The 26,276-nt window shown below is 53.5% G+C and overlaps 1 protein-coding gene across 1 annotated transcript in view; it reads left to right on the top strand.

Annotated features, from left to right (window-relative positions):
* Vav1 (vav guanine nucleotide exchange factor 1) overlaps positions 1–23,668 on the top strand; it is a 49,399-nt gene extending 25,731 nt beyond the window's left edge. The window contains exons 2-27 of the mRNA XM_076850605.2: positions 1,142–1,258; positions 1,378–1,436; positions 1,536–1,604; positions 1,871–1,979; positions 2,062–2,157; positions 2,914–2,982; positions 3,113–3,216; positions 3,711–3,810; positions 4,448–4,543; positions 4,749–4,817; positions 4,991–5,077; positions 5,179–5,264; positions 5,741–5,873; positions 6,688–6,797; positions 7,481–7,582; positions 7,762–7,859; positions 7,942–7,964; positions 8,140–8,185; positions 9,765–9,901; positions 10,188–10,253; positions 13,143–13,174; positions 15,785–15,901; positions 17,607–17,694; positions 19,458–19,572; positions 21,443–21,594; positions 23,366–23,668. Of these exons, the coding sequence (XP_076706720.1) occupies positions 1,142–1,258; positions 1,378–1,436; positions 1,536–1,604; positions 1,871–1,979; positions 2,062–2,157; positions 2,914–2,982; positions 3,113–3,216; positions 3,711–3,810; positions 4,448–4,543; positions 4,749–4,817; positions 4,991–5,077; positions 5,179–5,264; positions 5,741–5,873; positions 6,688–6,797; positions 7,481–7,582; positions 7,762–7,859; positions 7,942–7,964; positions 8,140–8,185; positions 9,765–9,901; positions 10,188–10,253; positions 13,143–13,174; positions 15,785–15,901; positions 17,607–17,694; positions 19,458–19,572; positions 21,443–21,594; positions 23,366–23,419 (2,334 nt within the window). The 3' untranslated portion in view covers positions 23,420–23,668. The remainder of the gene's footprint in view (positions 1–1,141; positions 1,259–1,377; positions 1,437–1,535; positions 1,605–1,870; positions 1,980–2,061; positions 2,158–2,913; positions 2,983–3,112; positions 3,217–3,710; positions 3,811–4,447; positions 4,544–4,748; positions 4,818–4,990; positions 5,078–5,178; positions 5,265–5,740; positions 5,874–6,687; positions 6,798–7,480; positions 7,583–7,761; positions 7,860–7,941; positions 7,965–8,139; positions 8,186–9,764; positions 9,902–10,187; positions 10,254–13,142; positions 13,175–15,784; positions 15,902–17,606; positions 17,695–19,457; positions 19,573–21,442; positions 21,595–23,365) is intronic.
* The last annotated feature ends 2,608 nt before the right edge of the window (positions 23,669–26,276 follow it).

Here is a 26,276-nt window from a genome sequence, read left to right as displayed (position 1 = left end):
AACATGGCACCCAGGAGCAGAGACAGCTCTGGTCAACAGGGCAAAACTTCAACCTCAACGGCACACCCCCAGGGACTACTTCCTCTGCCGCACCCCGACTGTCTACTGACACCCAGTTAATCCACTCAAGTGGATTAGGTTGCAGCTCTCATGACCTAACCACTCCACCCCTGGACATTCTGGCACTGTTTCACGTGAGCTCTGGGGGACACCACGCATCCAGAACATCACAGAAACCACACCTGCCTGCACCTTGTTCTTGCACGCCCAGTCTCCAGAACTGTTCCGGCCGTTTCCTCTGAATGGAATCACACGGGGCGGGGTATTTTGGGACTGGCTTCTTTTCCTGAGCTGTTTTCAAGATCCACCCAGGTGGTAGCGGGAAACAGTACTTCATTCCTTTTTGTGGCCAAATAATATTCCCTGGCATGGGTTTGCCCTTTCTGGACACTTCCTGTTACTGGATCACATACTGTATGGCCTTCTAATGAAAATGCCCGAGGACTCCTGGTTCACACTGGCTCGGGGACAGTATTGGGGGCTGCGGGAGAGAACCCGTCTGCATGCCAGGGAGGGTGTGGGCAGGTTGGGTACAGTGCTTTAGAGTCTAAGGACCTCAAGAGAGCTTTCTTTCTTTTTCCATCAGAGCCAGGTTGGGGAAACCAGGGCCAGGTCTATGTGCTTGACTTCTGCCTTAGTTAATGTTCTTCAGACTCGAGCCACAGTAACCTGACCCAGACTGGATTTGAAAAAGCAAAGAGTATGTTGACTCAAGAAAAGACAGGTTCAGGGGGATTCCGTACCTGTGCAATGAATCAGCCCACGCGTGACCTGGGGCTTTTGGTCTAACAGAGGGTCCTAAGGTTTGCCCACGCTTGAGCATGCAATGTGTCAGTTTATGGACAAACAGTCCCGTTACTGCCTGCACTACACTTTGCTTGTCTGTTAGGGATTTATTTCATGTTCTGTAAATTGTACTGGGGGCCCAGGAGGGTAGACGGCTTCAGGTGCGTCTTGATCTTTCTCAGAAGGCAGCCGACCCTCCCCCTTTCCCTCTGTGGAGGTCCCCAGGCCGGGCTGCCCGGCGGCCAGCTTCTCTCTGCCCCTCATTCCCCGCGCCTCCTTGTTTCTCTCCCCGCAGTTCCTGTGCCTCAAGAACATCCGGACCTTCCTGTCCACCTGTGGAGAGAAGTTCGGCCTCAAGCGGAGTGAGCTCTTTGAGGCCTTCGACCTCTTTGATGTGCAGGATTTTGGAAAGGTGAGCTGGGTGCCTAAGGCCCCCAGAGGCTTGAGGTCCACCTCAGGGTGGGCCTTGTCCTGGAGGCTGTGCCCTGGCTGGGTGTGGGAAGGGCTGTGAGCAGGCGGTCTTCGTCCCAGGTCATCTGCACCCTCTCTGCTCTGTCCTGGACCCCGATCGCCCAGAACAAGGGGATCATGTGAGTAACCATGGGGACACCAATCCCGCCCCCCCCCCCCCCCCGTGAAGCCCCTCCCTCCTGGCCCCAGGCCCCTGGCTCACACCTTCTGGCCCCCAGGCCCTTCCCCACTGAGGAGGACAGTTTGGGTGACGAAGACATCTACAGTGGCCTGTCGGACCAGATTGAGTGAGTACCGGGCCCGTGGGATGGAGGCTATGGGAGCACTGCTGTGGTGTGGGGGTGTGGGTGGGGGGCTCTGAGGGACATGGCTCTGCCCCGGGGTCTCAGGGGACACAACCCTGCCACGGGGGTCTGAGGGACATCGTCCTGCCCTAGGTTGGGAGGATGCAGCCCTGGGCTGGGGGGTGTGAGGGGACACAGCTTTGATACAGAGGGGTCCGAGGGGTCCCTGGCTTGGGGGCTGGTGGCCTGCCTGACTCGGAGCCCCACAGTGACACAGCGGAGGAGGATGAGGACCTGTACGACTGCGTGGAGAACGAGGAGGCCGAGGGCGACGAGATCTACGAGGACCTCATGCGCTCGGAGCCCGTGCCCATGCTGGTGCGAGGGCGGCGGGGGGCCACGGGGGCTGGGCGCGGTGAGGGCCACCTGGGTCCCAACCCGCTGTCCTCCCGGCCCGCAGCCCAAGATGACGGAGTACGACAAGCGGTGCTGCTGCCTGCGGGAGATCCAGCAGACGGAGGAGAAGTACACGGACACCCTGGGCTCCATCCAGCAGGTGGCCGGCGGCCTCTGCCTTTCCTCCTGTGACCTTTCTCTGTGTCCTCCTCCTGTCCCTGGTTCTCCTGTCCCCCCTCCTCAGTATGGCTGTCTCCACGATGTCCTTTAACCCGCCTCGGGCTTCCCGCACCTGGTGGCTGCCCCTCTCTGTTCCTGTCTGTCTTTCTCTCTGTTGTCAGTCTTTCCTTCCTCTGTCCCTTGGTCAAGCAGCCAGTGGAGATTTAATTATCGTCCCTGTGTCCAGCCCCCACAGCACCCCAGGCAGGGTGAGCTATGAGCCCAGTGCCCTGTCCCTGGGCCACCAACTGACAACATTCCCATCATCTCCCAAGGAAGTCACCCCCCACCGGACCCCAGCGTCACAGTCCGCATCCTGCCCCTGTGGTCGGCTGTCCCTGATGTTCCTACTGGGGAGTCGCAGGCCGTGTGGCCTTTGGCATCTAGCTTCTGTCACCGAGCACGGTGTTCTGTCACACTGTGGTGGTGGCAGAGCCTCAGGCCCGTCCTAGGGGAGTCGTATTCCTGCCTACTTCGCCTGCCGGGTCCTGGGCGAGGGGCATGAGGCTAGGATGAGACCCTGCTCGGAACACTCAGGCGCAAGCTCCGGGGTGGACATTGGCCAGCTCTCTGTCTCATCTGTCTCTTGTCTGACGTTTTGCCTGCGGATCTCTGTCCCCTGTCTCTGTCCGCGTCTCCCCGGGGCTGCCCAGGGGAGGGTCTCAGCCTCCCTCACTTCCTCTCTCCCGCTTCCCAGCACTTCATGAAGCCCTTGCAGCGGTTCCTCACGCCCCAGGACATGGAGAACATCTTTGTCAACATCGAGGTGAGCCCGCTGATCCCCGGCCCTCTTGGGCCTCTGTCCCGAGTGGAGGATAATCCACGGGTGTCACCTGACCTGCCCCATCCCCGAGCCCCAGGCTCTGACCCCAGTCCTCGCCTCTTCCTCCAAGTAGGACCTGCTTCGTGTGCACACCCTCTTCCTAAAGGAGATGAAGGAGGCCCTGGCCACCCCTGGATCACCCACCCTGTACCAAGTCTTCATCAAATACAAGGAGAGGTGAGACCCAGCTGGCCAGATCAGAGTCCTGGGAGCCCCTGCCCTGCCTGGGTGGGGCTTGGGGAGAGCTTGCCATCAGACCACTGGACAGGAAGGACTTTTTGTTGTATGCTTACAGACCAGGCAGGGGCTTCCCATCTCTGGTTCAGTTCCCAGGTCTGCTGTGTGATACTGGGAAGCTACTAACCTCTCTGTGTGTCTTCCTCCTTGTCTGTAAATCAGACTTCACTTGGTTGTGGGAGGGTTGAATAAATCAAGGTATAAAACACTTAGCACAGGGCCCAGCACACAGTAGGCACTCAATAAGTGTTTGCTAAATAAATGAACATTGGGCAGAGACTAAAGTCAGGCTCTCTGCTAAAAGTTGCATGTGCATTATCTCATTTAATGTTGCACTAACTCTGTGTGTAGGTGCTGTGTTAGGCCCACTTTACAGATGGGGAAACTGAGGCTCGGGGATCTGCCCTTACCCTTTGGCCTGCCTCTTCCTGTAGGTTCCTTGTCTATGGCCGCTACTGCAGCCAGGTGGAGTCTGCCAGTAAGCACCTGGACCAAGTGGCCACTGCCCGGGAGGACGTGCAGATGAAGCTGGAGGTGGGGGCTGGGCTGCCTCTGGGGGGTTCTTCTCTTTGAGCTGGAAATGGCTCCACTTTCCAACTGGGGATCTGTCAAGGTTCAGGGGAGGGATGTTCTGGGCAGCCAAGGGGAGGAGATGAAGCAGGGCAGACATGGACTGGCGCACGGAACCCAGCCTCAGCTGAAATCCTGACCCTGGACCAAATGTTGACCCCAAACTGACCGTCAGCCCCGAGTGAGCCCTAGCACCACGTCCCGCGTGGGGCTGAACTTCCCACTGAGCCCTGATCCTGAGCTGAACCCCTGAGGGGACCTGTGTGTCTAGTGGAAACTCAGAGAGAGTGGGGCGACGAGGCTGGGGGGCCCCCTCCCCTTGGGCCCATTCAGCTGGCAGAGTGCCCGGCCTCCAGCCCAGCGGCACTGGCCACCCTTGAGATGCTCTTCAGCTGCTCGTGGCGGGCCCCTGCATTTCCCCGTGGGGATCGACGATGACCCCTTCCGGTGGTCCCTTGCTAGAAGCGCCCAGCTCTGGGTGGAGAGGTGCCGTGTGTTCATTCACGAATGTCCGCTGCAGTCCCCTGCAGTCCCCTGCGTTGGGCTCATCCTGGCCCCCAGGGTCCCCGTCTCCCTCACACCTCTGTTTTCTGTCCCCCAGGAATGTTCTCAGCGCGCCAACAACGGCAGGTTCACCCTGCGGGACCTGCTCATGGTGCCCATGCAGCGGGTGCTCAAGTACCACCTCCTTCTCCAGGTGCCAGCACCAGCGCCCTCCAGCCTGGCTTTGCCTACCTGGGCCTGTCCGTGGGGCGGGCGCTGGGGCCCTCTGGGGCGGGTCATTCGGGTACATCCCAGCCTCCAGGGAGAGCAGGATGAAGGAGCACCTCGTGGGTAGCCCAGTTTGAAAGCGCCCCCAGCAGTGGGCAGGCCCAGGTGAAGCCTGACTCTGGTTCCCACAGGAGCTGGTGAAGCATACGCAGGACACAGTGGAGAAGGAGAACCTGAGGCTGGCGCTGGACGCCATGAGGGTGAGTGGGGTGTGGGCCTGACCGTGGCGCATGCTGCGGAGACTCTCTGTGAGCCTCTTACTGGGGGCTGACCCTCCATCTTGGGCCAGGTAAGGGACCAGGCCGTGTGTGTGTGTGTGTGTGTGTGTGTGTGTGTGTGTGTGAAGCCACACTCTTTCCTGCCCCACCCCCAGGACCTGGCGCAGTGCGTGAACGAGGTCAAGAGGGACAACGAGACCCTGCGGCAGATCACCCACTTCCAGCTGTCCATTGAGAACCTGGTGAGGGCGCGGAGAAGGGTGGGCCAGGGGTGTGGTCACATGGGAAGGGGTCTTGTCCCCTTCTTGGTCGTCACTTGCTAGACCCTCTGTGTGCTGCGTAGGGCCAGTCTCTGGCCACCTATGGCCGGCCCAAGATCGATGGGGAGCTCAAGATCACTTCCGTGGAAAGGCGCACCAAGACGGACAGGTGAGCGGGGTCAGCTTGGGTCTGGGGTGGAGCCCGGATGGGGAGGGGCCAGGTTCCTAGGTGGGCGGAGTCAGCTTGGATGGGGTGGAGCTGGGGCAGGGGACAGGGAAGGTGGGGGAACCAGCTTAGAACCCAGGAGCCCCGATTCCTAGATAGATTTGAGGTTGGCCTCGTCATGGATTTGGGGAGGAGCCTGGGTAGGGATGTGAGTGGAGTCTGACTTCTAGAAAGATGGATGGGGTCCCCCAACCAGCGAGGGGAGCCAGGACGGGTGGGTGGATAGAGCCAAGACCGACAGGTGGCTGGGCCAACGCGGATCAAGTGAGTGAGGTCAGGGTAACAGTGGCCCTGGCAAAACGGGTCAAGGAGGAGGAGGAGAAGGGACGTCAGAGCGCTAGAGGGACAGGAGGTTGGGGCTAGGAAGGAGATGCCAATGGTTGGGAGGGGTCAGACCGTGGGCTGCCCGTGACCCGCAGGTATGCGTTCCTGCTGGACAAAGCTCTGCTCATCTGCAAGCGCCGGGGGGACTCCTACGACCTCAAGGTCTTTGTGAACCTGCACAGCTTCCAGATCCGGGATGACTCCTCCGGAGACCGAGAAAACAAGAAGGTGGGGCTCTGACGCCTGCTTGTCCTCAGTTGCAAGGGGCCGCTCGGGTCTGGGCACCTGGCCTTTGGACTGCTCGGCGCATGCGCACACGGGTTTGCTAGAGCGCGCAGAACCGGGTTCATTAGCCCACTGAGCGCCCCCGGCACATCCTGCAGGGTCTTCTAGGCTCTGGGGCTAAAACCTAAAACAAAGCAGCTACCATCCTTCTCCTGTGGTGCTTCCATTCTTGTAGGAAGCAAGAAAAAGACAGCGATGCTTTCCACAAAGAAAGGGGCCGGGTGGAGGGGCTGTCTTCCCAGAGCCCGCTGGCCAGGGTGCTGTCTGTGGCCGCTGCCTTTGGGCCAAGCCGCTGTCCCTCCTGCTGCTGGTCCTCTTTCTTCCCTTTCCTTTCTCCCTCCTCCTGGAAGCTCCCCCTCCCTGGCTGCTCCTCTGTTTCGGGGTTCCCCACATCTCCCTGTCTCCCTCCCGGTGCTAATTGCTCTCTTGAACCTGCCAGCCTGTGGGTCTGTCTCTCCTTCCAGGCTGGAGTCCAGGGGCAGGTCCTGCTCAGTGCCCTGTCCCCAGGTCCCTAGCAGGTGTCTCATCTCCCAGCAAATGCTCTGGAGTAACTGATGGATCAATGACATCTCTGTGGGGTGTGTGTGTGTGGCTTGTGGGTGTGTATTCGGACATCCCAGGCAGCCCTTGACAAGGGTAGGAGGGCATGGTACGAGGGACAGAGACAGTCCTTTGTCCCTGTAGGGGAGGGGATCATGGGTGCAGGGTCCCACCTTCTGCAGGGAATGGTGCCTTCAGTCCCAGCTCTTCTCTGCAGTGGAGCCACATGTTCCTCCTGATCGAGGACCAAGGTGCCCAGGGCTATGAGCTGTTCTTCAAGACTCGAGAGCTGAAGAAGAAGTGGATGGAGCAGTTTGAGATGGCCATGTGAGTCCCCCTTCCCCTCCCTCGTTCTGTCCTCAGAGAACTCCATCTTGCATGTGCAGGGCGGGGCTCTCATCCCTGGTCTGTCCTGACATGGCATGAGACCACTCTGAACTTCAGTTTCCTCATCTGGAAAATGGGAAGAAGGGTCTCCAGGTCCATTCAACCTCAGCTTGTGAAGGTTCTGTGAAGCTTCAGCTGCCAGCTTGGAAATCTCTTCTACTTCCTCTCCCTCCTCCCTCCTCCTCCTCCTCTCACTTTTCCTTTCCTCCTCCTCTTCCCTCTTCTCCTCCTTTCATTCTTCTCTTCCATCATCATCATCTTCTTCCTCCTACAGAGATATAATTCACGTAACAACTGCACCATTTCAGAGTGTAAGTTCTGTGACATTTAGTGCCTTCACAGTGCTGTGCGGCGTCACCTCTTAACTATAAACCTCTTCCCACCCCCAGTGGCGACCCCCTGCCCGTCCTGCTCACCCTCCACCCGTCTCTCCAGCCCCTGGCCACTACTGCTCTGCTCCCTGTCTCTGCGCATGTTCCCAGCCCCACTGGTCAGCACAGGCAGAGGTGGAGAGCCACCTGCGGATGACCCGACAGACCTGGTGGGCCATCTTCACGGGGACACTGTCCAGCCTGCAGAGGGACGAAGTGTCCGTCCTCTCTGCTTCTGTCTTCTCCCTGCAGCTCCAACATCTACCCAGAGAACGCCACCGCCAACGGGCACGACTTCCAGATGTTCTCCTTTGAGGAGACCACCTCCTGCAAAGCCTGCCAGATGCTGCTCAGGTGGGCGCTGGGGGGCCCAGGGCCCAGGCTGGCCAGCCCTTCCCCTCTAGAGCCTCCCCATCCTGGAGGCCCCGCCTTGACCTGTCCCTCTGCCTCTGACGAGGACGCGCGCTGTGGGCAGCATGGTCAGCGTGCCCGTCCACAGTGCCGACTCTCCCCCACCTCCCCCTGCATTCCAGGGGCACCTTCTACCAGGGCTACCGCTGCAATCGGTGCCGGGCACCTGCACACAAGGAGTGTCTGGGGAGGGTCCCTCCGTGTGGCCGACACGGGCAAGGTACCAGCGGGAGGAGCATGGGAGGTGGGCTCACTTCTCCATGTGGGGGTCCCCACCCTAACTGTTTCCTTTCCTCCCGTAGACTGTGCCGGAACTATGAGGAAGGTGAGACCCCCCCCCCACCCCACACCTGCTTCCTTCTGTGCATGGGAAACCACAGGGGGCAGCACCCAGGAGACCCCAGCCGTGGGCACTGTCCTCTGCTGGGGAGACAGCGATGGGCTGAGGGCCCCGGCTGGGCACTAAGGGCCACGCTGGCCTTCTCCTTCTCTCCTTGCAGGATAAGCTGCATCGAAGGGCTCAGGACAGAAAAAGGAGTGAACTCGGTGAGTGGGCAGGGGGCGCCGGCGGAGGGCAGGAAAGCTGGTCTCTGCTCCAGGGGTGTGGACCCAGGTACTGATCTTGATAATCACGTAATGCTCACGTCATGCCTGGCTTATAACTGTGACCCCGAGTTCCAGGCCCAAGGAACTGACACCCAGGGCCATTCAGAAATAGCAACGCGATTTCTTTACTGACTTTGCTCAGCTGCTGTGAAGGAACGTGGCAAAGCTGATTAAGATCCTCTTTCTAGCAAGTGTGGTGGCACACCCTGTAATCCCTGCAGCTCAGGAGGCTGAGGCAGGAGGATCTCGAGTTCAAGGCCCGCCTAAGCAAGGCTCTAAGCAACACAGTGAGACCCTGTCTGTAAATAAAATACAAAAAAAGGCTGGGGATGTGGCTCAGTGGTAAAGCGCCTGGGTTGAATCCCAGTACAACAACAACAAAAAAATCTTCTTTCTCTTCGACCCTCTTTTCTTATTGACTTCCCCCTCAACCCCGCCACGCCACGCCGTAGTCTCAGCTGGCTGGGCCGCCTCTGATCCTTTACCCCTACAAGAGGGTGAGGAATTCTTTTCTTTTTCTTTTTCTTCGTGTCCTGGGGATGGAACCTGGGCTCTGGTGTGCCAGGCAAGTGCTCACCACTGAGCCATACCTCAGCACCTGTATGCTTTGCACCAAGACAGGAGACACATGCTGTAAGGGGCGAAGAGGGAATCAGTCTGGAGAGTTTGGCTCAGCAAGCTTATGACCATGAAGTCAGCAATCAGATCAAGGTTTAGAACATTTTCATCATTTCAAAACAGGACTGTCCAATATAAAATAAAATGAGTTGCCCTTAAATAGTATTAACCTTTGTTCACTCAGACTAGCACTTCAGGTGCCAACCGTCACCTGTGGCTGGTGGCTGCCATGTCTGATGTGCACAAGTTTGAACATTTCATCACCACAGAACACTTTATCAGACAGCATTGCTGGTCAGCACCATGTCTCCCAGAGAGGGCCACTGTTTACCCCTTGTGGTAGAGTAGCTTTGCCTGCCTTTGGATTTCCTACCAACGAAGCCCTGGGTGGTTTCATGTATGTGCTTTTTGCATCTGGTTCTTCTATTCAACACAAAGTCACTGAGATTCATTGATGTGGTTGCTTGCAGCAGTAGCTCATGCTTTTCCATTGCTGTGTAGTATTCCGTCGTAGGACCATATCACAATCTGTTTATCCATCCTATTTATTGAAGACACGGGGTTCGTTGCCACTTTGAGGCCATTGCAAATAAATGCTGTGAACATTCTTGCTCCTGACTTCTAAGGGACATGCTTTCATTTCTCTTGGGTGTGTGTTAGAGTGGAACTGCTGGGCCCCAGGTGGACGGGGGTTAGCTTTAGCTTTTGGCCTAGCTGTTGACATCCTGCCCAACCATTCTCTGAAGTGAAGCTCCATCCCAATTTACAGACGTTCCAGTTTCTCACATCCTTGCCACCTGGGCGCGGCTGGTCCTTTTACTCTCAACTACTTTGGTAGGTGAGAGACAGCTTTGGAAGTCCCTGCGTGCCACTCACCTGTGCCCCACCTTCCTGTCCCCAGGCCTGCCTAAGATGGAGGTGTTTCAGGAGTACTACGGGCTTCCCCCGCCTCCCGGAGCCTTCGGGCCTTTTCTCCGCCTCAGCCCCGGCGACATTGTGGAGCTCACGAAGGCCGAGGCTGAGCAGAACTGGTGGGAGGTACGGGCTCGGGCCCTGGGGTGACGGGGGACCCTGTGGGAGGCCATGGGTGCAGGTGACCTCGGGGAGTAGGGTCCTGTCTCCCAGGACTCTGGAGGTGGTGCCCGGGGAGTGGGGACGTGGACGGGGTTTCCAGGGGTGGTCCTTCTGAGTTGGCCGGAAAGCTGGTTGGTACCTTTCTGGGCCATCCAGGGGTAGATGGGCAAGCAGAGTGGCCCCTGGGCAGAGGGGTGGACACACACACACAGCAATGAGCTCTGTCCATGTTTCTGACTCTGGTTTTTAGGGCAGGAATACAGCTACCAACGAAGTCGGCTGGTTTCCCTGCAACAGGGTGAAGCCCTATGTCCACGTGAGTGCCTCGGCCTGGATGGATGAGGGCAGGGGGCCACAGAGGGTCCTGGGGGCGGGCAGACGTGGGAGGACCCCCTGAGGACCACCAGGTGGGTCATTCCTCACTGCTCTGCTGCCCGCCAGGTGACCTCAGAGTGGAGCCTGGAGGGAGATCAGCCCCTCCTCCGGGATTCTTTATTTTGGGGGGGGGGGCTCCTTCATAAGGTGTGGGGGAAGAGTCCTGAAGACACATTGTCCACTCTGGATGGACAGGCCTGTCCCCCGTCCTCATGGCTCTTCCCTGCTCACTCTTTACAATTGCTGTGCACCTTTGCCGTTCTCCCCAGACCTCGGACACCCCTTCCTCCCTCAGTCCCAGAAATGACCCCACTTTCCACTTCACAGTCCAAATAGCAGTCTGCAGCGGGACCCCCGTCCAGCCTTACCCACCCCCCCACTTGCTCGTGTGACCTCAGGGGCTCCGGGGTGACCTCAGGGGCTCCTGTGTGCGAATCTACACATGTATTATCTATTTTTTTCTGAAACAGTTAAAAGTAAGTTTGTGGATTTATTTTCCATTTACCTAAGTACTTGGTAGGAGCAGGAACGTTCTTGTATGGAACCATAGTGTGATTTTAAAAGAATGAAGTATGTACATTATAATCTGATTTAGTTCATTGTCTGTTTAGATTTTGTCAGTTTCCCTAAAAATGTCATAGACATATTTGGGTCCTGTGATCTCTCCACTGTCAAATTACACTGTGAGCTTCCAACTTCATCAGTCTTTCCAAATTTATCAGGGGTTTGTCTGCTGTAAGGAAGCCTGTCTTTACCCCATTTGCCTGACTATCCTTCTGTTGTCTCCCTGCCTGTCTGTCTGTCTGTTATCTGTCTCATCTATTGTCTGTCCATCTCTCTGTCATCCATCTGGTCTATTCTCTGTCATCATCATCAATTACCCATTTATTATCTACCTATTCATACTATCATCCATCTATCTGTTATCTACCCGTCTATCCATCAACCTGTCCTTTATCTATGATCTATTAATCACCTATCTATCCATCATTCATCTCTGTCCATTCATTATCCATCCATCCACCATTTATCTGTCTCCTATTTTTCATTACCTACCTGTCAATCATCTAGTCAATCTATTATCTACCTACTATCCATTACCTGTCAATCAGCAAATCACTCCATCCATCAGTCATCTATGAGGAATAGCTGTGGATTCTTACTTTAAAATTGTCCCAGCAGGAGCCCTGTCAGGCTGGTCCCTCTGTCCTTTTGACGTGTCCCCATCACTTTTTGAGCATGTCCTTATTTTCTGACACAGTACCAGGTCCGTCTGGAACTTTCCCGGTCCCAGTCTTGGAGTTGACCATTTCTCCAAGGTGCTTTGTCATGGGGCCTGGTATTCAGAAACCGAATCTGGGCACCTCTCCAATTTCTGCCTCCAAATGAGACTGCCCGTGGCCTCCTCTCCCATTACACCGAAGGCTCTGAGAATAGATACAGCAGATTACCACTGCCCGTTCCACTCAGGTCCCTAGCCTCCGCTGCTACCCACCTCAGGAGACGGCCACTGCTGTGGTTTTTAATATTCCTGTCTGGAGTTTCTGATTGCAAATACAGTAGGTCTGCATGTGCATTCCTGCTCCACTGCAGTTCCCCCAGAGGCTCAGTACTCGCTGTTCTGCCACCCGACCCCCCACCTTAACCTACCCCTCCTTGTCACTGGACTGGAACGTCTCATTTTCCTTATTCAACATCGAGGTGAACTTTGCACAACATAAAGTTAACTGTTTCCCAATGAAGAGTTCAGTGAAGTTCAGTTCACTTGTGGTTATTAGGTTCCAGCTTTCTGGAACAGGTAAGGGCGCAGACACACAAAGTGACTTGGCAGTCACCTGGAGCCCCAGGGGGCTGACTGCGGAGGAGGTGACAGGCCTGGGGTGTCTCCTGGGGTGATAACAAGCATTTAAAACTCAACAGAGGTGGTGGGTCCTCATTTTTTATTATTTTTAAATGTGGTAAAACACTCATCGCAGAAAGTTTACCAACTTAATCATCTTTCAGTTACCACTGCCAGTGATCCAGTGGCACTGAGCATGTCATATGTCACATGTCACAAAGCTCCAGAACTTTCTCGTCCCAGTCAACACTAACACCTGTCCCCTCCCTGCCCCCGGCACCCACCCTTCTATTTTCTGTCTCTCTGGATCTGACGACTTTGGGGACCTCCTGGGAGTGGACCTTGGGGTCTGCCTGTCCCGGTGAACACAGGTCACCCATGTTGTGGGGGTCAGAACTTCCTCCCTTTTGACGGCTGAGTAACAGCCCAGGGTGTGGACGACCGCGTCTTCCACCCTGGACACCTGGTTGTGTCATCCTTCGGCCATTGTGGGCAATGCTGTTGTGACTCTGGGTGTGCAAATATCTCTTGGAGACTTTGCAATTATGGCTTTTGATTTTTTGAGGAGCCACCCAACGGTTTTCCCCGGAGGCTGCTCCAGTTTACGCTGCTGCCAACAGTGCGCTGGGTACAGTTGCCATGTCCTCACCAGCATTTGCCATTTTACGGTTTTTCTTTTTTCTGGTGGTGGGTGTGAGGTGTGCACTTTCACACTTATTTAGATCAAGGGCTGGCACGTGCTTTCTGTAAAGAGCCGGATGCTCAGTATTTCCACTGTGCTTGGTTTGGGGGCCCTGATGGAACAGGTGGGAGGAGGACCCCTCCCCTGCCTGTGCCGGGGCAGCACCCCTTGCTCCGCTGCAGGCCTGATCCCGGTGAATGGCACATGATTGTCGGAGCGCATGCTGGTGGCCTGAGTGAGGGAGTGAACCAAGGTTGGCAGCAGGTGCCTGGCGGCCTTGGCCCTGAGTTGGTGTCTGTCTATTCTAGGGCCCTCCTCAGGACCTGTCTGTGCATCTCTGGTAAGTAGGACCCCATCCTTACTTTCAACTAGGGGTTTCGGGGGCAGGGCCCCAGGCTGGGCATGGGAGGGGCCCCCAGGCCAATCACCTCCTTATCTTCTGAACCCTGATTGCTGACCTGAGAGTCCAGCCCTGGGCTGAGGGCTGCTGGGGTGGGGACAGACAGGGAAAGCTCCCGACCTGGAGTTTGTGGCAGGAAAATAGTCACAGTGAGAGCTACGACGATGACGATGACGACGATGATGATGGTAATGGCAGTTTCCTTTCCTCTGATTCCATTTTTATTTTGCCCACCTATTGGATATTGAGCAGGTGTGGCTCCTGGATCCTGCTAACCTGGGTTCAAATCCCGTGCCCAGCTGTAAAGCTGACCTGAGCCTCAGTTTCCCTCTTTGGGAAGCAGCTTCGTAACGGGATCTGCTCCACCCTGTCAAACTCCTTCTACTCCAGTCCAGGCGCTTCTCCAAGCGTTAGCTGGGTTGTCGCCCTCCGAGGCGAACATCCTCCCCCAGCATTTGAACACCTCTGATTTGGGGAGGCCTTGGACGCCGTGGTCTGGGTCTTCTGCCTAACTTTGTGGGCAGCAGGTGAAAGGAGGGCGTTTTACCATCGTTCCCAGGCAGGCTTGCTGCAGTGTGGGGTTATTTTTATGACCCTGTGACAGCACTTTAATGAGCTCACTTAATTCCCATAATTACCCCTTGAAATACAGGCAATTCTCACTCCCCTGTTGGCTGAGGAGAAATCCTTTGTTGCAGAGGGAGCTCAGGTGGGAAGTGATTTATCGGGTGTTGCGTGTGGAGGAAGCGAGGGGGGTGGGTTCGAACCCAAGGCTGCAGGATGATGGCTCTGGGGTCCCAGCAGTGAGTGCCAGCCACTCCCTCTCCTGAGTCTGACGTGCAGCAGTCTTGTGCATTATTACTGCCACTTGTCATAAACATCCCTCTACGGAATGCCCCTCTTTTCAAAAAAGGAAGTTTGGGTCTAGCATGGCACAGCCCTTCCCCCAGGGCTTACAGCAAGCGCCCGAGTCTGGATTCCAACCAGGTCTGGAGTCGCACTGGCCGTGGGGACTAGAGCGAGTCGATGACCCAGGCTGACCTGGGCTGCAAAATTCAAGGGTGGAGCCCAAAGTGTATGAGATGAAGATACCTGATATGCTGATGCAACATTTTAGAAAATCAAGAAAATTTGCCATGAGCAAAATATGACAATTGAAAACACAGGATTCAAGATCACTAGGACAGAACTCCAAGCAACAGCTGTCCCCTTCAATCTGTTTTAGTCATCATGGATTTTTTTGTACTCATTAAAAAAAAATAACCAAGATGAAATTCAGAAAATTAGCTAGATTCATAAAATTAGTATTTAAATATCACCTACATACATTGTCATTTATTACATATAATTACATATTTTATGTAATCAACATGTATTATTTATATTGCATATTTACCTTTATCTCATATCATTATACATCTTATATTACCTTTATAATATTTAAATCATCATATATTATATATAATTACATATTATATAATTAATATTTTTACATATGTTGTAGTTTTACATTCATTTAATTTTATGATATATTTATCATCTATTACAATATTTATTTACATTTGTATTCCATATTTACATTGTTATATTATAAACAATTAATATTTATTATTTATATTGCACATTTATATTTGTAGCATATTGCAGACCATGTATTTTAATACACATCATATTTATTTGATAGTATATTTTGTCTAAGGTAATGAACACTTATTATTTATAGTGCACATTTACATTTAAATACTGTTATTTTATATTGCGGGTATATTTAAGTTCGTGGTGTATGTTATGCCTGGTTGCATGTTGCACATAGCTAGCACATGTTACCGTATTGCGTGTTCACATTGACGTCATGAACAGGTCCACATGTGCACCTCTATTCAGTGTTTCCCACACACAGTGGTGTGCTTCCACCACTTCTGTCTAGTTCCAAAGCATTTTCTGCCCCCGAGAAGGATGCGTGCCCGCTGACGGTCACTCCCATTCTCCAGTTCCCTGGCACCCAGGAGCCACTTCCTTTCCTGGACATTTCCTGTCCATGGAGTCCCATGTGTGAGACTGAGCGGGACGTTTCCGGTGCACCTGCTACGGAGCACCTGTCCGCACTTCATTACTTTTTATGGCTGATTTTTCTTTTATTTTGATTTTTAAAAGGTTGCATTAAAATACTATTTTATTACTATTTATCAGTGACTGGGATTTTTCGTACCCAAGGTGGGTGCCTCAGTCTCTGTACTTCCATCCTGGTCACCACAGAGATGGACATCTAGTGGGCACTCAGCAAAATACCAGTAATGGCCAAATTCCAGAGACCCAGCCAGACCCCAAAGGCTGAGCTGTCCCCTGTAACCCTTGTGTCAAACCTTGGGTGACTTGCCCAAGCCTGATGGCCAGTGCCCACCTCAGGGCTTCAGCATGACCCCCGTGGGGCTTGGTGCAGGCTTTGAGGCCTGCTGGACTCACTCAACACAGCATGGTGGGTGGGGGAGGCAGCCTCAAGAGCTAACAGGTGGCCGCCCCGTGGCCCCTGTCCCTGGTGTGTCTCCACAGGTACGCTGGCCCCATGGAGCGCGCGGGCGCAGAGAGCATCCTCACCAACCGCTCAGACGGGACCTTCTTGGTGCGGCAGAGGGTGAAAGACGCAGCGGAATTTGCCATCAGCATTAAGTAATTCTCCCTCCCTGCCCATCTCCCTGGGACCTGAACCCTGCCGGTGCCCAGGAAGAACACTGGTCTTTACTTTATAAAAGTGTCCAGTAAGGACGGCCACCTTGATTGAGCTCCTGCGGGACCCCTGGGTGCTTCTCTCTTTCTCCTTCCTTGTAACTGATGGGCAACTCCCAAGAAAGAGAAATGATTCCCGTGGAGGCTCGAGAGGCTATGGGTTGTCAACGGTGTCCGCCTTGCGGTGCGGTGGGACAGCAGAACCTACTCCCTCCGCCCGGCCCTGCCGGGAACCGTCCAGCTCCTCCCGCCCCCCCGCACCACCCCTGCCCATCCTCCGGTCATCACTGTTCTATTCTCTTCTTTGAGACCATCTTTTCTGTTCCCACGTATGGATAAGAACATGCGCATCTGCCTTTCTGTCTGGCTTGTTTCACTTACCGTGAGGTCCTCCAGTGTATCCACATTTATCTGTTCTTGGGAGGGGTCGAGTACAGTCCATGTGTGTGTGGACCACAGCTTCCTCATCTGTCGCTGGACACCTCTGTCCATTCCAGGCCTTGGCTGTTGTGAACAGTGCTGCCATAAACTTGGGTGCAGGTGTCTCCGATGGGCTGGTTTCATTTCCTTAGGATAGATAGCCCGTAGTGGGACAGCTGGGTCACGGGGTAGTTCTGTTTTTACTCTTTTAAGCAACCTTCATACCATTCTCCACGAGGACTGTGCTGATTTACATTTCCACCAGTGTGTTACGATCTGATCCGTGGGACTCTTACTCTGTCTGGGTCTCCGGAGATTTTGTATTTGCTTTTGTCGGGATCCACAACAGGTAGATTTCTTTTCTTAGGTTGACATGTGGGTCAAACCACCTGGGTGGCCTCCCAGCCTACACAGGTGGTTTAGATTCAAGCCCCAGACGCAGAAGGGCCTCGAGAGTTCTTTTCCACTTTGGGTCTGAGATGGCTAAGCCTTCTCTCCACCTGCTCTCGGTTGATGTGTGGAGTTTCTCTCCTGACAGTGGAGCTCCTTGGACAGTCCAGTTGTGGAGTGTAAGCAGGCCACAGTAGCAGCTCTCCACCCCACATGGGCCCAGTAACTCATTTTCCATTTCCACCCAGTCACCCAGACAAGCTCTTGGTCACCAAGATCAGCAAACCGGCTAGGGTAGCTCTCATTCTCCTTGCTGGGATTTTAGTTTCATCTTTATTTTGGTCTCTGGGGTTTCCCTTACCTTTTTGAGAGCCCAGCATCCCCACCCGCTAGGAATTTCTAGGGGTTTTGTGGTGGGCCGCCATATTGGCAGAAGTGGGAGTCTCCTCCACGTTCTTCTCTTCTGTGGTCTGCCTTGCTGGCAGAAACGGTTCTCTTCTCCCATATCCTTTGCATTTTCTGGTCTCCATACTGGTGGAAGTGGGGTTTCTTCCCATATGTTCGAGGACACTGTTTTCTTTCTGAGGTCTCTCAGTGGTTCTGAGTCAGGGAAGATGGTTCCTCTTGAATATGAGGAGGAGCTGAAGGCTTGGAGCCACCCCCAGGGGAGGGATTCCATTGGGGCAGCCCTGGTTTGGGGGGACAAGGTTCACCCTTCCCTGAAGGAGCCAGTCTCTTCCGAGGTTGGGGGGACACCCTGGGGCTGAGGCTTGGCGGGGGACAGGCCTGGCTCCAGAGTCAGGGCCTCTCGTCTGGTCCTCCCTCTCCGTGGTTCCAGGTATAATGTTGAGGTCAAGCACATCAAAATCATGACGTCAGAAGGACTGTACCGGATCACCGAGAAGAAGGCTTTCCGGGGCCTTGTGGTAAGGGCAAATCTACCCCTGCCCCGGCCTCCTGGAACGTGGTCAGCACCCTCCCGGCCCCTCCGTCTTCCATGTCCACAAGGGCCCTTCCAGGGAAGCCCAGGCCTCAAACTCATCCTGTTAGTGGCCAGTGGTGGTGATGATGATGATGGCCACGTAGAGGGCATCTATTAAGGTCCAGTATGTCGTAGGTAGGACTCCGGTGAATCCTCGAACTCACCCTGAGTTCCCGCTCCACCGATGGGCGAAACTGAAGCTTACTCTTCATCTCATGGCACACACCAGCAGCGGCCACCGCTGCCTGGCATCCAAGTTAGCTCTGCCTCATCTGCTGAGGGACCATTTTGCTGAGGGTTCAAATGCTGTGAGCGTTTTTGCGTCTGTTCAGTGCCCTGTGATTTTGATAACTTCTTTTAGGCATTTTGAACCTATTGTGTGAGGCATGTGGTTCTGACCCGTGGCCTGTGGGCCCCCGAGGAGCCTGGTCCCCTGAAGGAAAATCCAGAATCTTACACATATCTGATTTTTTTTTGTTTTAAAGAGGATGTCTTGGACTTTACCTGATTCTCAGAGGAACCCTTGACTCCCAGAAGGGTTTAATTCTTCCACACATTTTTTTTTCTCCCCTAAACTTTTGATTTTGGGACACTTCCCCTCGATTTTTTTTTTATTTCTCAAAAACTTCGGGAGAGACGCTGGAGTAGTGTAATGAACATCTGTGACCCTTTCACGTGCGTTCGCTCAGGATTGCCATTTCGCCCCACACTTACTTTGCACTATTTGCGTGCGGGTTGCAACCAGGCTCCTTCGCCCAGGGTGACGCTGGCACAAGCGCCCCCAGAACCGAGGTGTCACTGCGCCTCTCCGCGCATCCCTGTCACCCCTCAAGAAGTGGGGCGTGCGGGTGGAGTCGCGCTCTCGTGTTCGTCCACATTCCCAGCTCCCACCGCCCTGGCTGGGTTTTCGAGCTGCCCCGGATCTGATCGGGCACCACCCATGGTATTCAGTTCTGCTCTCTTTAGTCTTTAGTTTGCACGTTCCTTGGACTTTTGTTCGTTTGTTTTCTTACTCTTTCGTGGAGTTGGCATTTTTTTGAACCCAGAACTCCAGAGCGCGGGCAGGGTGTCCTGCAGAGCGTCCTTCGGTCTTGACCTGAGTGTTTCCTGGTGATCAGATTCAGCCCGCACATTCTGGCAGAGGTGCAAGAGCGGCGCCGCTGGGACCTGGACTCGGATCTGAGGTCTGACCTCAGAGGCTGGCTCTGGGCTCCCACCCTCTCCAGCGCCCCCTGGGGTTGGACCCAGGGCCTTCTCTCCCAGGCGGAAGGCAAGAGAACTTGCCTGCTCAGTCTCTGTGACTGAGTTCTCCATGTACAGCATGGAAGGGTCACGAGCCGGCCACCACCAGGGTTCTCAGGAGGACCTGCTGAGGCGTGGTGTGCACCCTGGCTGGCACATAGGTGCCACACAGCAGCGGTTAGTGTTACCGGTAATTGTAAGGATCAGGACACCACAGGAGAGCCTGAATCTGGTGAGCTGGAGATTCGGTGTCTTTATCAGGAAGTGGAGTCATTGGCCGTAAGGAGAACTGGTCTTAGGCCAGGTGGTCTCTTCCCCATACCGTGGCCCTGGCTGCCCAGCCGAGCTTCCCACCATGGGGAGAATCCAAGGAGTTGCCTACCAGGGAGTCCAGGAGGGGACCCCAGACCGGCCTCCTGGGGGCTGGCCAGCTGTGGCAGCATCTTCACGCCCTTCCCATTGCAGGAGCTGGTGGAATTTTACCAGCAGAACTCCCTGAAGGATTGCTTCAAGTCCCTGGACACCACCTTGCAGTTCCCCTACAAGGAGCCCGAGAGGAGAGCCATCAGCAAGCCAGCAGGTAGGCGCCTCGGGTGGGGCTCTGAAGCCCCAGCCCTTCCCATGGTGGAGGGCAAGAGTAGGAAGCATGCACCTCCCTTCCCAGGGCACTCAGGGGTCAGACCTGTGGGTCAGCAGAACTCCTTCCTGCCCTGCCTGTCCACTCTGAGTGATTTGCACGTTCCTTTGCTGGAATGGAAGGTGAAGTGGGATTACTTTTGTTTGGGAAGATGAGGACAGTAGGAGCCAGAAGGGGATTCACCTGCACCTTTTAAGGCTCTCTTTAAAACAATCAATATCAAGGAAGAATTAGTGTCTATAATCTCCTCCCCCATGAGACAAGACTGTTGGCGCCGCTTAACTTCCTCTTCCTTTGCATCTCACCTACCAGATTTGTTGAAATTAGGAGGAATTGTTGGATACAGTTTGTTTCATGTTAAGTAGGATCTATACTTTAGGAGTCTATTCTTAGTAACTGCATTTAACTTCACAGACACAGTATCAAAAGTTATTTAGATCCCATCTGTGTTTGTCTTCCATGTTTTTCTTTATTTTTGAAATTTTAATTCAGATTCACATTTCATCTTGCTGGAGTGCATCCTGCAGTATATACTTTTTTTTTTTTTTCAGAAAAATATACGTGGGTAGATAGTCTCTGAATTTTTACATGTCCAAACAGTTTTAAAGGATGGATTATTGTTAAAATCTTGTAGTCTTGTTAAAGCAATATCAACATAACACCAGTACTTTAAGACAAAAATTGCATCTATGTTCATCACCCAATTAAATAAACGTTTCTGTCAGCATGTTAGTAATACCTATGTATCTGTACCTTTGTCTATATTTACATCCACAAATACACCATGTTACATATTGGTCCTGGTCTGTGTATGTGTGTATATATCTATTTTCAATCTTTGGAATTCTACAAATTGGGCCAGGGGTCTAGCTCAGTAGTAGAGCTCAAAGTCCCAGATTCAGTCCCCAGCACTGAAAAAAAATTATAGATTAATTTGATATTTTAAATTTCACTTCATATTATAATGTGAAAAGTTTACCATGACCAACCTTAAGATAACTCAAATTAAAAGCCTAGAATGACTTTTTTTTTTTGTACTAGAGATTGAACTCAAGGGTGCTTACCCACTAAGCCACAACCCCAGCCCTTTTAATTTTGAGATAGATAGATATTTTTATTTCTTGCTAAATTGCTTAGGGTCTCACTAAGTAGCTGAGGCTGGCCTCAAATGTGTCATCCTCCTCCCTCAGCTTCCCGAGCTGCTGGGATTACAAGTGCGTGCACTGTGCCTGACTCTAGAATGAAATTTTTGTCATTTTTCCTGGTCCATTTTCCTACAGTACAGTCACCCTTGGTCCCCACGGGGGATTGTTCTGGGGCCTCCCGTGGATATTGGAATCCACAGATGCTCAAGCCCCTCATATCAAGGGGCATAGTATTTGTATAAAACCCACATGTTCCCGCACACCTCGGATCATCTCTAGATGACTTAGAGTTCCTAATACGGGGTACATCCTACGTAAATGCTCACTACGCCACACCGGTTGGGGGACAATGGCAAGAGGGACGTCTGCACACGTCCAGCGCGGCTGCCATTCTTTCTTCTTGAGTATTTTCAGTGTGTGTTTGGTCCACAGATGTGGGACCTGCAGACACAGAGGGCTGACGGTCTATAAAACTCATCGTAAATTCTCAGTCAACGGTCTTCCTTGCTCACTTGGCTGTGCTGGGGCCAGGGCGAGGTGCTGGGGTGCTGTGTCCTGCAGGGTGAGGACATCCCGCACCCTGCACAGAGGAGTGAGGAGTTTGCCTCCTGAGAGCGTCTCCTTGCTCCTCTGCCCAGCCCTCACCCACCCCTGTTCTCTACCCACAGCAGGGAGCGCCAAGTACTTTGGCACAGCCAAAGCCCGCTATGACTTCTGTGCCCGGGACCGATCGGAGCTGTCCCTTAAGGAGGGCGACATCATCAAGATCCTCAACAAAAGGGGGCAGCAAGGCTGGTGGAGAGGGGAGATCTACGGCCGGGTGAGGGATACGTGGGTGTGGGTGACCAGGGTGGGGTGACCTGGCTGTGGGGGGATGGCATTGGAGCTGAGGAGAGGAGGACGTGGGCTGAGGATCACACGGAGGTCTTTCCTGGCTGGAAAGAGACACAGATTCAATTCATTTATGCACGCTACATTTATTTACTGAGCACCTACTATGTGCCTGGCATTCTGCTGGGTGCTAAGGAGACAAAAAACAAGCATGGTAAAACCACTGTCCCCATGAAACCCACAGTCTAGAGGGAGGATACAACCTAAACTTATGGACCTGTGACCAAGCAGTGACCACTGAGTGTTTGGGTCTGAGATGAGGCCACTCAGGTTGGGACACAAATCCAGAAAGAACCCTGACTTGCAGATCAGGTGGCCTCTCAGAGGTTGAATGGTGAGGAATAAATGAAGGCAGCTAAGCGGAAAGGTCACCAGTGGGGTTGCACAAAGCGTCGCAGGCAAAGGAACGGCACATACAAAGGCCCTGGGGTGAGAGAGTAAGTGGCATGCGGGAGACACGAAGGCAAGGATTGCGTCTGTCCTGTTCAGTGCAGTATCACAGGTGCCTAGAGCAGTGCCTAGCTAGCCCACGCTAGTGTTCAAGACAGGAAGCATGAAGAGGCACAGTGGTCCATGGGCTCTCTTGCCTGCTTGAATTCAGACCATCAGGCGTAGGGTGAACTCAAGACTCTTCAATCCAGCTTGCTTCTGCCAAATTCTAATCTTTGTTCCACATAAGCACAGAACCTTCCAGTTTCGTTCACTGATGGATCCCCGGGCCCCAGCATTCTTCCTTGTTTGAAGAGTTCCTCAAAAGTGTTTGCTGGATAAGGACAGGGTTAGGGAACTTATGCGCTGCCCGGGAAATCCACATGAGGAAAAGAGCTGATTGGATAGTTGCTCAATAGAACAGATTGGTCAAGAACGTCGGAGAATGAACAGGGAGCAGTGGAGGAAATGGGATTTGGAAGAGCCTGTCAGAGTGTTTAGGAAGGTCTGGGACACACAGGATTCACCTGTGAATCTCCATGTTTTCATGCATCCATCCATTTCTATTTATGCCTCTGTTCATCCATCCATCCACCCATCCACCCATCCATCCATCCACCCACCCATCCATTTACCCACCCATTTAACATCATCCATCCACCAATCCACCCATCCATTCATCCATCCATTTACCCACCCATTTAACACCCATCCATTCATCCACCCACCCATCCATCCATCTCCATCTATGTCTGCACACATCCATTCATCCATCTCTACCCAAGCACTTACCCGCCCACCCCATGCTTCCACCGTCCATCCATCCAACGAATATTTAACAAATATGAGTTGTGTGCCAGGAGCCATTACAGATTCTTGGGATTCAGACACAATCCCCTGCCCTGGTAGAGCTTGTGCACTGGGAGAGTGGGGTCAAGAGCAAGCCCATTAATAAGTAAACTATGTAATCGGTTGGAAGGCGATGAGTGAGTGGGCGACTGGAAAGCAGGGGAAGAGAGAATTTGGGGGCTGTAGAGCTTTCACGTTTGAATAGGGTGACCAGGAAGAAGGCTTTACTGATAGGGTGGCATGAGCAGGGACTTCCAGAAGGTAAGGGGGGGTCATCCCTGTGTGTATTTGGATGATTATTTTCTGGGGTAGAAATAAGAGCAGGTGCCATGGTCCTGAGGCAGGAGGGAGCCTGCCTAGTGTGTTGAGGGGCAGGAGGAGAATGCAGAGGCTGCTCTGACGGATTCCTCGTCTCTTTCCAGGTCGGCTGGTTCCCTTCCAACTATGTAGAGGAAGATTATTCTGAATACTGCTGAGCCGGGTGCACTGGCGGAGAGAGAGGAGACACTCCAGGCTCTGAGCCCAGGATGAGCCGGAAGCAGGACCACGGGCTGTGACAGGTCCCAGTGGGCGGAGAGTCTAGATGGACTGTCCAGGGCCAGCATCCAGTTGGCAGGACTCCCGGGATGGTGCCCTGCTATGGTTAATTTATAACTCGCTGATTGCCTCTTGGGTCCCCCCTGAAAGGCGGGGCTCAAGGCAATTGCTTTTAATAAAATGATAAATGCAGAGCTGGTGTGTGCCGGCGGGGGGTGGGGCTGGACAGGGAGATGGGGAGGGAGCGCGTGCCCAAGTCCGCCTCCACCCTCCCTCTCAGGGATGGCCGCTGTTCACAACAGACTGGAGTCAGGATCACAGCATGTACCATTCACGTGCTTTTTCTACAAAAGGACTTAACGACTATGTTCTCCCTCCCCCACCTTCTAATTTTGCTGAGCAATAGAAATGTCAGTCAATTCTCCATCAGATCATGTTTACATTACCAGGGTTTGGCCCTGGGATGCTGGGGACACTGCTGGCTTTCTTCTGTCCCCTGCCACTTGCCTGACATCTTCCACACCTCTCTTGGCACACGCAAGACATCTGGTCGCTTTCCTTTCACGTGGGGTTGGGATGGTGGTTCATCCTGGTGTTCCTGGGGGCGGGGATCTTGGTGCAGTTATGAATCATGATGCTTTTAATTTTCCAAGGTGTCCTGGTTTGGATGATATGTTACATGGTTACTGCCTTAGGGTGCCCCCTTCCAGAGGCAGACCCCAAGATAAGGATTTGAGGGCACACAGTTTTATCTGGCAGATGATCCCAGGAAGGAGCTGGAAAGGAGTAAAGAATAAAGATGGGAAAGGGACGGAACCAAGATAGGGGACATCCCAGGGCCACTGGACCTGTTCCTGATGGGAGATGGGGTTGGAGTTTAAGGGTGAGGAAGCTGAGGTACTGATCCACCAGCTCCATCCACATTGCTTCAGGCTGCTCTGGTGGCCAGAGAATGCCAGGGGCTTTGGAAACCATCAATCTCTAGGGATACAGGAAGCTTTGGTGGGTGGTGGGTTGTTGCAATGCAGAGATCTGCTGCACTCCAGTTAGTACCCGGGCTCTGCCTGCACACCCCCTGCTTCTATTCAATGCAGCCGCCATATGCAATGTGGGGGAGAACTTGGTAGAACTTGTGCACCTGGACCCCGGGAGGCATAAGGAATCCTATTTTCTTATATTGCCTTGAAGCTCTCTGGGTGTGGGCATCCATCTCCAGACCACCCGAGTGTGACTCTATTCTCTCCCTTTCAACCATTCTCCTCCACATTGAATAGGCCTGTTTACTTTTGCTGCAAAAATGCTGGCGTGGACTGATGGATGTTCTTGCACATACATTATTTACGATCAGACTTCTTTTTTTCTAAAAATTTAATAGGCTTTACTTTTAAAACTGCAGGGACATACACACAACATGCAATTTACCATCTCTCCATTTGTAAGAGCTTGGCTCAGATGTGTTCCGGGTATGGGCAGGGTCAGTTGCACATCGACTCAGTCTGCAGAACTGAAACTTGACCTGCTGATTGGTTCCGGTCCCCCCCCCCCCCCCCCGGCCGGCCATCATTATCCCCTGCTGGATTTTTAGCTGAAGTCCTTCAGGGCTTAAATTTTTTATGCTCATTGAGTCAAGATTCAGAATCTCAAAATAGACTTGAAGTTCAAGATCCAGAAAGTTGCTTTTTTTTGGGGGGGGGGTAAATCTCCTTCAGGCTTCTGGAATAACCCTGACCAAGCAGAAGAGAAGGACTGACCCGGGCAGCCAGGGCTGGGGGACCATGGACTGTGAGTGGATTTGGAGAAAAATAGTGAATACTTCCAAATATGGCCCATTAATAAGGGAGGCAGCCCCGTGTCACCTGACCTAGTTCCATGACAGTCAGCACGGTGGGCACACTGTCCTCTCTGATCTTCTAGCCAGATTTCAGGTCACAGTAACCAAGACCCCAGGAAGTTCCAGGACCATCTCTGCCCCTGTAAAATGAGCTGTAACATTTTGAGCCTGACGGCACCTCTGAGCCAGAGAGAGATGGAATCACCTTTCCAAGGGCACAGAGCGAAGAGGTGCCTACGTGCAAGGCCACCCTGGGAACCGTCACTCCGGTGACTGCGGAGAGCCTGGCATGGCCTGGCTTCTCTCCACAATTGCAGGGAAGCCAGTGTCCACACAGCACCTGTGCACACCTGGCCAGGTGCAGGCTACACTATAGGAGCCTGGTGTCACGTGTTCTCTTGTATGAAGCTGGGAAGGGGCCTGGGGAAGCAATGGGGCCACCACGAGGGGGGCTTCTGCCCTTCCCCCTGGCTCTCCCATGAGAGGGAGGACTGGGTAGTGGGGTGTTGGTGAAGCTGAGTTCCTGAGTGCTGTGTCCTTTAGCCCCAGGCTGAACCTTGGCCCCAGCCATGCACTGAGCGCTCACCCTGGTCTTGGGCTGGGCCTTTAAGCCTCGGCTCAGCAGAAGCTTATATTGGTCACCTTGGGCTAAGTTTTGCTGCAGTAACAAATGATGCCTCATCTCAGCACCTTTCTTTTGATGGGGGAGGGGAGGACCAGGGATTGAACTCAGGCACTCAGCCACGGAGCCACATCCCCAGCCCTATTTTGTATTTTATTTAGAGACAGGGTCTCACTGAGTGGCTAAATGACTCACTTTTGCTGAGGCTGGCTTTGAACTCGAGATCCTCCTGCTTCCATCTCCACAGCCACTGGGATTATAGGTGTGTGCCAGGTTGCTTCTCAGCATCTTACACACACTCCTTCATGCGTTGGCTTCAACTGTGAAGTGAAGAGAAGTTTCT

The sequence above is a fragment of the Callospermophilus lateralis genome, chromosome 1 (assembly GCF_048772815.1).
Source record: "Callospermophilus lateralis isolate mCalLat2 chromosome 1, mCalLat2.hap1, whole genome shotgun sequence".
NCBI lineage: Eukaryota > Metazoa > Chordata > Mammalia > Rodentia > Sciuridae > Callospermophilus > Callospermophilus lateralis.
The sequence above is the reverse complement of the archived record's forward strand: the minus strand, read 5'-3'. Positions and strand labels throughout refer to the sequence as shown.